Source organism: Narcine bancroftii, chromosome 3 (genome assembly GCF_036971445.1).
Source record: "Narcine bancroftii isolate sNarBan1 chromosome 3, sNarBan1.hap1, whole genome shotgun sequence".
Taxonomy (NCBI): Eukaryota; Metazoa; Chordata; class Chondrichthyes; order Torpediniformes; family Narcinidae; genus Narcine; species Narcine bancroftii.
The window spans coordinates 219,764,743-219,776,805 of record NC_091471.1 but is presented as its reverse complement, the minus strand read 5'-3'; the positions used below and the strand labels follow the sequence as shown (position 1 = coordinate 219,776,805).

Sequence of the window (12,063 nt, the reverse complement as noted above, 5' to 3'; positions counted from 1 at the left end):
AGAACCTTTTAAGACTGAAGAAATAAAGGATATATGAATGAAACTACCAAACAATAGAACACCAGGTGAAGATGGATTCCCGATAGAGTTTTATAAAGTTTTTAGGATGAAGATCTGATTGATGCCACTCGCTGTTAGGGTATACTTCAAAGTGTCTCCTTATCTCTGCTTAGTAAGAGTTGCCCCGGTCAGAGGCTTTATCTTCAAACTTGGGGGCGGGGGTGGGGGTAATTATCTATAATTTACTGTTCGTCTTTTGGGAAGCTCCTTGGAGGGGGAGGAACCTGCAGATGCAGCGACAGTTATATATTTCAAAGAATGTGAATGGAAATAAAGTAAAATGCTTTAAGGTTTATATATTCATGCAAGTGAAGTTTGTTCAGTGAAAGTGCTGTATAGTATTTTTGTCTTTTAAACTGTTTATTCTAATGCAGGTGTTAATGTTAGGCATTGTAAGAGTAAATCTCAAGCAACTGGAAAATACACTTATCCAGCATCTACAATTTCCTATAGGTGCCGGATACCAGTTTTATTGTACCTTGAAGCCTTGATACAGCACATGAACTAAGGGTTCAAAGTTGTTGCTTTCAGTGACTTCCCATTACTTTCAACCCGTCTTCAGGTTCCCTCTACTTACTCTAAACCCACAGATCTCATCTTTTCCCAATTTGCAATCTGTTCCTGATCACTAGTCTCCCCTGTTACTCCTGCTGACCCCAAGCCCACCTCAACTGATTTCGATCTCTGCCACCATACTTCAAGGTCACGCATTGGGAGCACCAAGAAGACGTATGTGTAGATAGGAGTGTACAGCTTACAAACTTCCCATTCACCGACCCGTACCCCATCTGTGGCAGAGTTTACTTCTCATGTTGGTTTAATTGTTTATCTCAGAACACAAAACAAAACTGGAAGCAAGTTACTGTCACTCTTGAGGGTCTGCCTAAAAGGAAAGGATTTCAGGACAAATGTTCACAATGTGAATCTCTTTGCTACAAGAGTAAATTGTGATTCAGACAGACAAATGCCTGTTAAAGATAGCTGATCTGTCTGGAGAAGAGAAATAAAGAGAGGTATTCATCACTAGCCTTCCAGAGACAACATAAATCAGGGTGTGCAATTTTAATTCCCCTCCCTCCTCTGCAACTTAATCCTTGTCTTGCAGTTGTGATTATAGTTCATTGAACTCTCTTCACAAATGCTGCCAACTTGAGTATCTCCAGGAGTTTCTTTGTAAGTTTCCAAACATGTGTTGTGTTTCTCATTTGACTGCAACTCAAGCACATTCTGAATAAAACCTTACTCTATAAATTGTGTCATTAATTTTATTGTTACCTGTTTCAAAAGAGCCAGAATATAGAGGGCAAACAGCCTGAGGGAGTTTGGTGCCACCAAAACAGATTTTTGCAGATTAGAAATCGTGGAACGATATGCAGATAAGGAATCTACCACAGCATTTACCAAGGCATCTCTGGCATCAGACAGACTCGACGAAATAGATCGATCAACAGCTGAGAAGCAAAAAATAAGTTATAAATTTAAGGTACAGAGATATTAAAGCTATATGATGTTAATGGCCTCAAATCCTACAAACCTTAAAGGAAAATGAACAATAAGGATGTCCCCATAGAACTGACAAATAATGTTTGATACTCCGTAGTTTTATTTTTAACTTGCAGTATTTCCATTCAAATGAACTAAACTTACTTTTAACAAAATGGCCTTCTCTACACTGCAGAAAACAAATGCAGATAGGGTGATCACATACAGAAAAGAAGCATAATCTGATCTTAACTGTTACTACATCCCGTAGTAACACATTGTGGTGCTACCACTATGTATATAGTTGTATGTATGTGCTATATGGGCTGGCGCGCCCCTGAACCTGTGACTCCTCCCTCCCAGATATCCCCATAAAGGCTGTTATACCCGAACCCTCCATCAGTCCTTGCCTTGGAACAGGCCAGCAAAATGCAAGCTGTGCTAACATTTTAAGGTGATTAAAGCCTATTAATCACAATTCTCTGTCAGATTGTGGTTGATTGGTAGTACAATCATGAGATGTTTTCTTTGTTCTAAACATCCTTCCCTGCTTTCCCAGTTCGATGAAGGATCATAGATCCTAAACATTAACTGTTTCTACTTTACAAATGCTAGCTGACCTGATGACTATTTCTTGCATTTTCTAATACCAAGCATTTTAGAGCTAATAGATTCTAATCTCTTTTAATATTTTTATTGAGTTTTAGCAGTGAATGATGCATAGGTAATAATAATAATAGTAAATATCTAACAAAGTAACTATATTGGTACATATAACTATGAATAACCTATGTTACATAACTAAATGGCAGAAAAAATATACTAAGAATCTAACTCCCACCCTTATGAAGCTGTTGGTTGAACATACATGCTCCACTATTGTAAAAAAGGAAACAGCCAAATCACTAAACAGGATCTAAGTAGCTTGATAAGTTATGAAAATAATTAAGAAAAGGACCCCATAAACTTACAAAGCTAAATTTCATTTCAGTCGTAGAACATCCAATTTTTTCCAAAGTCAGACATGCCACTGGGTATGCGTAGGAGGGATGATAGATTCTAATCTAACCTAAAAATGTAGTTTATTAAAGTTTCAGCCTCTATACGTACACAACTGCACAATGGAAAGGGAATTAACCTGTGAGAACACCAAGGTTTCCTAATTTGCATGGAGATATAGTCCTTCAAAAAATGTCTTCCTCCCATTCAAATTGTTGCAAAGAATATTTTGCACCCATGCATAGCAAATCTAATGTGGCAAACTATAGTTTGATTATTAACAAAAGCTAAAGTGGTCAATAACTTGCCCAAAGAAGGCATTCAGGATTAATACAGAACTTAGATTTAGTGCTCACAATTTCTTCCCAGTTGTTTCCTTATTGCATTGTACAATTACATTAGAAATGTCACCTACCCATCGTGGCTAGAAGACACGTAATAGCCTGCACATCTGCTCCTGTGTAAACAGCAGCCACAGAATTCACAACAGGTAAAGACAAAGTATGCACTCGAATCCGACGCTCACCTGAAAACACCAAAATTTAAAGTCATCCCCAATTTCAAGAATGCACCTTTATTCACATTTTGAGATATGAAGTACAGAATTGACTTGATTTATTGAATGGTGTAAAATTAAATAGTAGGGATCCTTGGAAATAATAACTCCTTCTTTGCAATGGATAAAGCTATGCAGAAACTAATTTCATTACAAATGACTGAAAACAGATTTTCTGCTGCAAGAAAAGTTCTTCATAAATGAGCAGAAGACATACTTAGTCATGTACACAATCAGATACCACAAACATTAAAGAATATCCTAGACTTGTATCAACTAATAAGACTTCCATCTCCTGATCTATGAATCTAAAACAGTGAACTGCTTTACATTAATCGATTTTTGTGGTGATTACAAAGTTGAACTCCAACCGTTAACATGAATTTAGAAGCTGGAGGACTCAGTGGGCATGGCAGTGTCCATGAAGAGAAATATGACTCAAATCTGGACTCTTTCTTGAGAGCAAGGTAGGAAGGGGAGGTAGGAAGTCTAAAGGTGGGGTGGGGAGAGGAGGGGCTAATGGGCAATGGGATACTGGATAAAAGCTGGGAGATGTGGAGAGACAGGTAGGGAAGGCAATCACTGGGGAAGGTTTGAGAAAAACGCAAGAATAGGAGAACAGATGGAACCTGTGGAACTCAATCTGGGTGGGGGCTACCTCAAACTAGAAAATTCCATGTGCATGCCTTTGGGTTTAAAGCTACTCAGGAGGAATATGATATGTTGTTCTTCAAGTTTATATATGGCCTCACCCTGGCAGTAATTGAGGCAGAAAACAGGTAGGAATGCATGGCAATGATGAAGGGAAGTAAAAATGTTAGCAGCTGGCATTCCAAGGATGGAGAGCCAGTGCTTGACAAAGCATTTGGTCTCAACATTGTAGTGGAGGCCACAATGAACACACTAAATGCAGTTAATTAGATTGAATGAGGTACATGTGAAACCTGGAAGGTCAATGTTAAAACACTGCTTCACTTGGTCTAGTTCCCAGCATCTGCAGTATTTGATGGCATAAAAGATCCACATTTTTCCCCCCAAAAATGGCTCAAAATATCCCCGGGTCTCATATGCGATGTTAAATTTGGTAACGCTGACAGTGATCATCGTCTGTGGGCTGGTGGTGGGCTATCGGGGGGGGGGGGGCAGGGGTGATTGGATCAGTGTGGGGAGTGGCGGCGAGTTGTTCAATAGTTGCAAGAAAAGGAAATGAAAGCCATAATTTTGGTTAGGATTTCATGTCAGGGGACATAGACCATGCTGGAGGATTCAGCTCAATCCAAAAGATTTTGTTTGCTCCAGTTTTCATGTCTGTTTATCCTATGTCAGCTGTGGTAGAAATGATCATATTCTTGCCAAATCAGTAAGTTGTGGATTTAAGTTCCAATTCATTCCAAAACAGAAATATCTAGTCCGACAGCTTGGTACAGTGTGAAGTGTCTAAATAACAAAAGGTAATTATATCTTTCAAGAAAGACATTAAACCAAAGAAACTTAGCTTGGATGTGACCTTTGCACACAGCGCTAATATGGAAAAGAATTATCTTATGATCTGGACAATATTCACCTTTCAAACAATACCTTAAAACAGATAATCTGTTCACGATCACATTACTGCTGGAGGCATTCTCACAACATGGAAATTGGTTCGTTTTCAAGTTCAAATTTATTGTAACATTATACCTGATAAAGTGAGGATCCTGTTGTGAGCAGTCGAGAAAGAAAACACTAACACACATGCAACTGTACAAAGTGGGAGCAAGAACAAGGTTAAAGCATTACAGTAAAAAGATCAATTAATATACAACAAGGGCATAAGGGAGTTATGTCATGGTGTTCATTTTGGAACCTGATGGCTGAGGGGAAGAAACTGTCTTTAAACCTGCTGGTCCACAATTTCCACTCTTGATCCTTCTCCCCAGTGGGCATGAGTCCTCCAGTCTATTGGCACCTGTCCTAGACAGTGGAAAGTGATGGAGTTGATGGAAGTGTGGGAGATTTGGGTGATTTTCTGAGCTGCATTCTTCAATATCCGCAGCTCCTTCCAATCTTGAGCAGAGCACCTCTCACACCATGTTGTGATGCATCCAGCTGGTAAGCTCTCGGCATAGAAAGCATAATATACTACTTTTCTAACTCAAGTTACTTTATTGCCCAAGTAACATTATTTAAAACAAACCTTTCTTAAATTATCTGCCATCAAGCTGCAGCCATAAATACTTGAAAAGTACTTCGACGTGACTGAAAGAGCTATAACAAAGTTACAGATAGAGGTGGAAGTATGTGTAAGTTGTTCGCTTCATTTTCAGCAGGGAAAAGAAAAACTAAACAAGTCACCCAAAGAAAATGCAGAATCTTTTAAACTTGCATGCATATCAATTGTATTTTCCATGCCATTCCAAAACACAATTACCATAGTTGTTAGCACCACACTATAAGAGCACCAGTGATTTGGGTTCAAATCCACCAGTGTCTGAAAGGGAGTTGCATGTTCTCCCCATATCCATGATGGTTTCTTCAGGTGCTCTAGTTTCCTCTCTTGTTCCAAAGATGTACGGGGTAGGTTAATTGCCTGCAAGGGTGTAATTGGGTCTATCTCTAAATTTAAAGTTAATAAAACTGAAGTTCATATCTTGAGTTCTGACATGGCTATCAACATGCCCACTGCAAGTTTCCACAAACATAAACATCAATGTGATAATAACCAGATTAACTTGTTTTACTAATGACAATAAATACTGTCCAAGATATTATGAAACTTGATTTATTGCAACCTAAGAGCAGACAAGGCCTTGAGCGAACCTCTCAGCGGAATGGTAACAATTCCTTGAGTAGATCAGTATCTCAGTACTGCCATGTACTGTCATGTCTCTACAGTGAGACCTGAAACCACAATCTGCAGTTCAGAGACGAAACTACCTGCCAACCAAACCACATGACCAAAAAGCTTCTCTTTAAACTGGTATTACAAGAACAAATCTATTAAAAGTATGTAAATAGACAAAATCACACAGCTACAATTTCGTGAAGACTGTAACTGTTCCAATAAAAACTAAAAAAACTGTAGGAGCGTCAATAAAAATTCCAAAAGTACATTTACAAATAAACTTAAAACAAATTTATACACATTCATTCATAGTCCTCTTTTTCTTGTACTTCTTTTAGATTAGAAGATTTACTAGGATGTTGTCGGGTCTCCAGGAGTTGAGTTACAGGGAAAGATTAAACAGGTTAGGACTTTATTTCTTAGTGTAGAAGAATGAGGGAAAATGTGATGGAGGTTTACAAAATTATGAGGGGTATAGACAGAGTAAATGCGAGTAGGCTCTTTCCACTTAGATTGGGAAAATAAATACAAGAGGTCATAGTTTTAAGTTGAAAGGGGAAAGGTTTAAGGGGAACATTAGGGGAAAGTTCTTCACTCAAAAGAGTAGTGGGAGTATGGAATGAACTGTCATCTGATGTGGTGAATGCGAGCTCAATCTTAAGTTTTAAGAATAAATTGGATAGATACATGGATGGGAGAGGTCCGGAGGGTAATGGAATAGGAGAAGGTCAATGGGACTAGCAGAATAATGGTCAGCACAGATTAGAAGACCCAAGTGGCCTGTTTTCTGTGCTGTAGTATTTTATGGTTCTATGGCTTTTGCAGTAAAAATAATCTCTTTTCCAGTCACACAGTAAAATATAACATTTCATATTTCTCAGGATTAAATTCCATCTCTGTATATAAAAGTGCAGGAGAAACTCAGCAGGTCAATCAGATCTAAAGAAAGCAAAAGGCAGTCTAATTGGCAGCCCAATTGGCGCAGTGATTAGCACAAAGCTTTTACACCAGAGTGATTGTGACTGGGGTTTGAATCACACGCCGAGTTTGCACATTCTCCCCATGTCTGTGTGGGCTTTCTTCAGGCGCTCCGGTTTCCTTCCACTGTTCGAAAGGTACCAGGGGCATAAGTTAATTGGATGTAAATTGGGCGGCACAGGCTTGTGGGGCAAAATGGCCTGTTACTGTGCTGTATGTCTAAATTTAAAAAAAAATTAATTCAAGTTGTGCCTCTTTAAGCTGGCAACATTGGGACCTGGCCATTGCTGGATCACAGAAAATGCAGGAAAAACAGAAATGGACCCCTAAGGGAATGCTTATTAGCACTAGCACCATCTTCTGCACCTCTTTGTCTCTTGGATGAGATCCTGAAGGCCTAAAGTACAGCTGAATATAAGAAATTAACAGGACTACACGGCTGCAATGTAATAGATTTTGGTGCATTAGTGTACTAACAGCGCCGCCCTGGTGGCAGATCCGCAAACTAATGGCGGCAGATTCAAAACGTGCCGGATCACAGGAGTTGCCAGACCACAGAGTGCTAGATTAGAGAGGTACAATCTGTAATTTAAATTTTTTTTAAATTAAAATTTCAGGCCTGAGCCCTTCTTCAGGAGTGAATTTATCCAGCACTTTTGTGTACTGCAATAGACACTAGTATCGGCAAATGTCTTGTTTACCTTAAACCATCTCTCACCCACCCATTCTACCCATGAGTATGATTATATTCTTTGAAATTTATTACTTTCCTCTTCAGAGTTCACTATGCCTCTGGGTTTTGTGCCATTGGAACACTTATAAACTGTGGACTTCCCCAGATTATTAATATACATTCAAAAAAGCAGAGTAAATGCTACTGACCCTTGGGGAGCTTCATTCTGCAAAATCACCTTTTGCTGCAGTTTTAGAACAGAACAGTATAGCACTGCTCTTTGAGAGAGTGAGATAGAGTGAATGCAGAGCAGATGTTTGAGTTGGAACGCACATCCACAGAGATGAAGTGTTTTGAGAGGTTATTGTTGAAGCAGATCAGTTCCTGTCTGAGCACCAACATGGATCTGTTCCAATTTGCTTATGGCATCAACAGGTCTAGGCCAGATACCATCTCACTGGCTCTGCACATAACCCTGAAACACCTGGACAGCAAAGGGGTATACATCAGGATGCTCTTTATTGACTAGAGTTCAGCATTTAATTCCATCATCCCCTCAAAACTGATCAGTAAACTCCAGGACTTGGGCTGTGTAATTGGATTCAGGATTTCCTCACCTCCAATCTACAATAAGTGTAGATTGGCAAGAACATCCCCTCTACAATCTCCAACAGTACCGGAGCACCACAGGGCTGCGTACTTAGCCCTCTGCTCTACTCATTTTCCACCTACAACTGCGTGGGTTGGGATGACAATATAATTTATACATTTGCTGATAATACCATAGTAGTGGGCTGTTTAAAAATTGATGATAAGTCAGCATACGGGAAGGAGAACTAAAACTTGGTTGAATGGCATAATAACAACAACCTCTCACTCAATGTCACCAAAATCAAGGAGACAATTGTGGACTTTAGTAACAGAAAATCTAAGATGTACCAACAAGTGATTATTGGGGAACCAGAGGTTGGGAGGGTGAGCAAATTTTAATTCATGGGAGTCATCATTTTGGAGGACTTTTCCTGGACCCAACATACTAATGTTTATTGTGAAGAAAGCACGTCAGCATCTCTAATTCCTCAGGAGTTTTTGGAGGTTTAGTATAGCATTGAAAACCTTGGCAAACATCTACAGATGTGTGGTGGAAAGTGTGCTGACCAGCTACATCATGGTCTTGTATGGGGGCACCATTATCTCTGAACAGAAAGATCTGCAAGACACAATGGACTCAGCCAAGTACATCTCTAGTAAAATTCTCCTTATAGGCCCTTTGGCCTTCATGTTGTGCCGGCCCATATATTCATTCTTAAAATAAAAGTACTAAACCATCCTGACATCATAATCCACTATTTTTCTTTCATCCATGTGTCTAGGAGTCTCTTAAATGCCCTAATGATCCAGCCTTCACCACCAGCCCCAACAAGGCATTCCAGGCACCACAATTCTTTGAGTAAAAAACTTACCCCTGATGTTTCCCCTAAATTTCCCTCCCTTTACTTTGTACATATGTCCTCTGGTGTTTGCTGATCCTGTCCTCTAGTAAGTCTCCTCTCATCCTTCTACACTCTAAAGATAAAAAATCCCAGCTTTACTAACCTTGTCACATAAAACTTGTTTCCCAATCCAGGCCACATCCTGGTAAATCTCCTCTGCATTCTCTCCATAGCTTCCACATCCTTCCTGTAATGAGGTGACCAGAACTGAACATAACACTCTTAAGTGTGGTCTTACCAGAGATTTGTAGAATTGCAACATGACCTGAACTCAATCCCCCTATTAATGGACCCCAGGATCCCATAGGCCTTCTTTATCCTATCATCCTGGGTGGCGACCTTGAGGGATGCATGAATCTTAAGGTTGTTGATGGTTACAAGAGGATATAGACAGGATTCATACATCCCTCAATGTCACTCCTGGGTTTTTGTTTACCTAAAAACAACAACTTGACCAAGAAGGCTAACTCCTATTAATTGCTGCAGAAGTACATGGGTTTTGCAACTTAGTCACATGGGGTTTCTGGCAGTTGGGGAGTGAGAGAGACAGCGTGAGGGGGAGAGAGGGATAGAGAGAGAGAGAGAGTGAGAGAGAGAGAGAGAGAGAGAAACAAGTTCTCTTAGCAAGGACCTTTTGTTCATCCACACTCTTAAGTAACCGGCCATTAATCATGTACTCAATTTCTGGTTTGTCCTTCTAAAATGCATCACCTCACACTTATCCAGATTAAAATCCATCTGTCACTTTTCTGCCCAACTCTGCATCCTGTCTATATCCTCTTGTAACCATCCACAACCTTCAGCTCCATCCAGAACTCCTCTAACCTTCATATCATCCGCAAACTTACCGACCCATCCTTCTGCTTCTTCACCCAGGTCATTTATAAAAATCACAAAGAGCAGGGGTCCCAGAACAGATCCCTGTAGCACTCCACTAGTCACCAACTTCCAAATGTGATAGATGTATTTGGGAGATAAATTGGTAAAATTAGAGTAAATTACATACATTCACACATTTTAAAACAGATCTTATTTGAAATACGGAAGAATTCATATTCAGTAATTTTACAGAAACTATGGAGAATGCTATGCACATTTCACAAGTAGGTGCTAATTGAAATGACTTCATTAAAGCAACAAGCAGGAGACACTCTGGCTGTTGAAAGCTCTTTGCAAGGGTTTTGACAGAGTGCACAGAAATGTCACTCCTGGGTTTTTGTTTACCTAGAAGTACATGGGTTTTGCAACTTAGTCACATGGGGTTTCTGGCAGTTGGGGAGTGAGAGAGAGAGCGTGAGAGAGAGAGAGAGAGAGAGAGAGAGAGAGAGAGAGAGAGAGAGAGAGAGAGAGAAACAAGTTCTCTTAGCCAGTGTGTGTGACACTGAAGCTTGATGGAACTGAGAGCCAGCAGAAACTGGTTTGAAACTGAACCAGAAGCTCCAGAGCGGCGGATGGCTGGAAGTGCTATCTGTCTGATGCTTCTCTTGGAATAAGTGCAACAGAAAGGAACTCTGTGAAGCCTGAAAGAAAGAGGTTATCATCTGGAGAACCCTGATGGGGCAAGTTTCATCAGCAAGACATTGAGGTGACTAATGGTGGTACCTCAGTTGTGGAAATCCTGGAACAACAAATCTCTCTCTGCAAACCCTATGATAACTTTCCTGAATGGTAAACATTTACCTTTTGAGCATCAAAGCCTGGTGAACTGTATACATGTTAAATTCTGTGCACAGTATAAGAATTGCCTGCAACCAGAGAACTTGGAAGAATAAGAAGTGAGATTGAACTCTGAACCAAATAACTTTTCTTAAATTTACACACATTACATACACGTGCACTTAGAATTAGAAGGGGGTTAAGTTAGGTTAGTTAAGTTAATAGAGATAAGTTAAAGTTTGATTCTATTTTCATGTTTAAAGATAATTAAAAACAACTTTTGTTTAAGTAACTACTTGTCTTGGTGATTGTCTATTGCTGCTGGGTTTTGGGGCCCTTTGGGCTCGTAACACAGGCAGAATACGTTCCTTCTACTACTACTCTTTGCTTTCTTCCTACAAGCCAATTTTTTATCCACACAGCCAAGGTTCCATCATTGAGAAAATCTAATGGAACGCTGGTGTTGGAGAGCAGCAACAATCATCAAGGATCCACATCGCCCAGGACATGCTCTGTTCTTGCTGCTGCCATCAGCAAAGAGATCTAGGTGCCACAACACTCATACCACCAGGTTCAGGAACAGTTGCTACCCCTCCACCATCAAATTCAATCAGAAATTCATTTAAGGATTCTTACTTTTCATATTTATTACTGATTTTCTTTCTGCATTGCACTGTTTCTTTACATTTCTTTTCTTTGTTTACATTTGTATCTTTTGTAATGCATATCTGTTTATTTGAGTATAGTTTACAGTTGAAATTCTGCCGGGCCCACAGAAAAAAAGAAGTTCAGTGTTGTATGCGATGTCATGAATATGTCAGACAAAAAGAGCAAACTTTGTTTCCAGCAGTGTGAGAGTCTAGAACCAGAGGGCACAACCTCAGAAAAATGGACATATCCCTTTCGGTCTGAGATGAGAAGAAATTTCTTCAACCAGAGGTGAATCTGTGGAATTCATTGCCACAGATGGCTGTGGAGGCCAAGTCATTGGGTATATTTAATGCAGAGGTTAATAGGTTCTTGATTAGTAAGGGCATCAAATGGAATTGGAAAGAAAATTACATCAGCCATGATATGTATGGCAGTGATAATTCAATGAGCCGAATGGCCTGTGTCTGCTATGAAGTCTTGGGGTTGCATAGTACGAACTCTTTGGCTCACATGTTGTGGTGACCTGTATCAATCTACTCTATGATCAATCTAATTGTTCCCTCGTCACTGCCCATTACTCTCTTACATCCAAGTATCATTTAAGAGTGTTTTAAGTGTCAACATCCCTATTGCATCGGCCTCCATCACCGCTAACAATAAGACCCAGGAGCAGAATTAGGCCATTCAGCCC

The 12,063-nt window shown here is 39.8% G+C and overlaps 1 protein-coding gene across 4 annotated transcripts in view; it reads right to left on the bottom strand.

Moving 5' to 3' along the window:
* Nucleotides 1-12,063, bottom strand: part of LOC138758139 (protein transport protein Sec24B-like) — a 188,229-nt gene that overhangs the window by 39,392 nt on the left and 136,774 nt on the right. For all 4 annotated transcript variants that reach the window (XM_069926651.1, XM_069926650.1, XM_069926652.1 and 1 more), the window contains 2 exons: nucleotides 2,957-3,067; nucleotides 1,336-1,511 (listed from right to left, as the gene is read on the bottom strand). In XM_069926651.1, coding sequence (XP_069782752.1) covers nucleotides 1,336-1,511; nucleotides 2,957-3,067 — 287 coding nt within the window. The remainder of the gene's footprint in view (nucleotides 1-1,335; nucleotides 1,512-2,956; nucleotides 3,068-12,063) is intronic.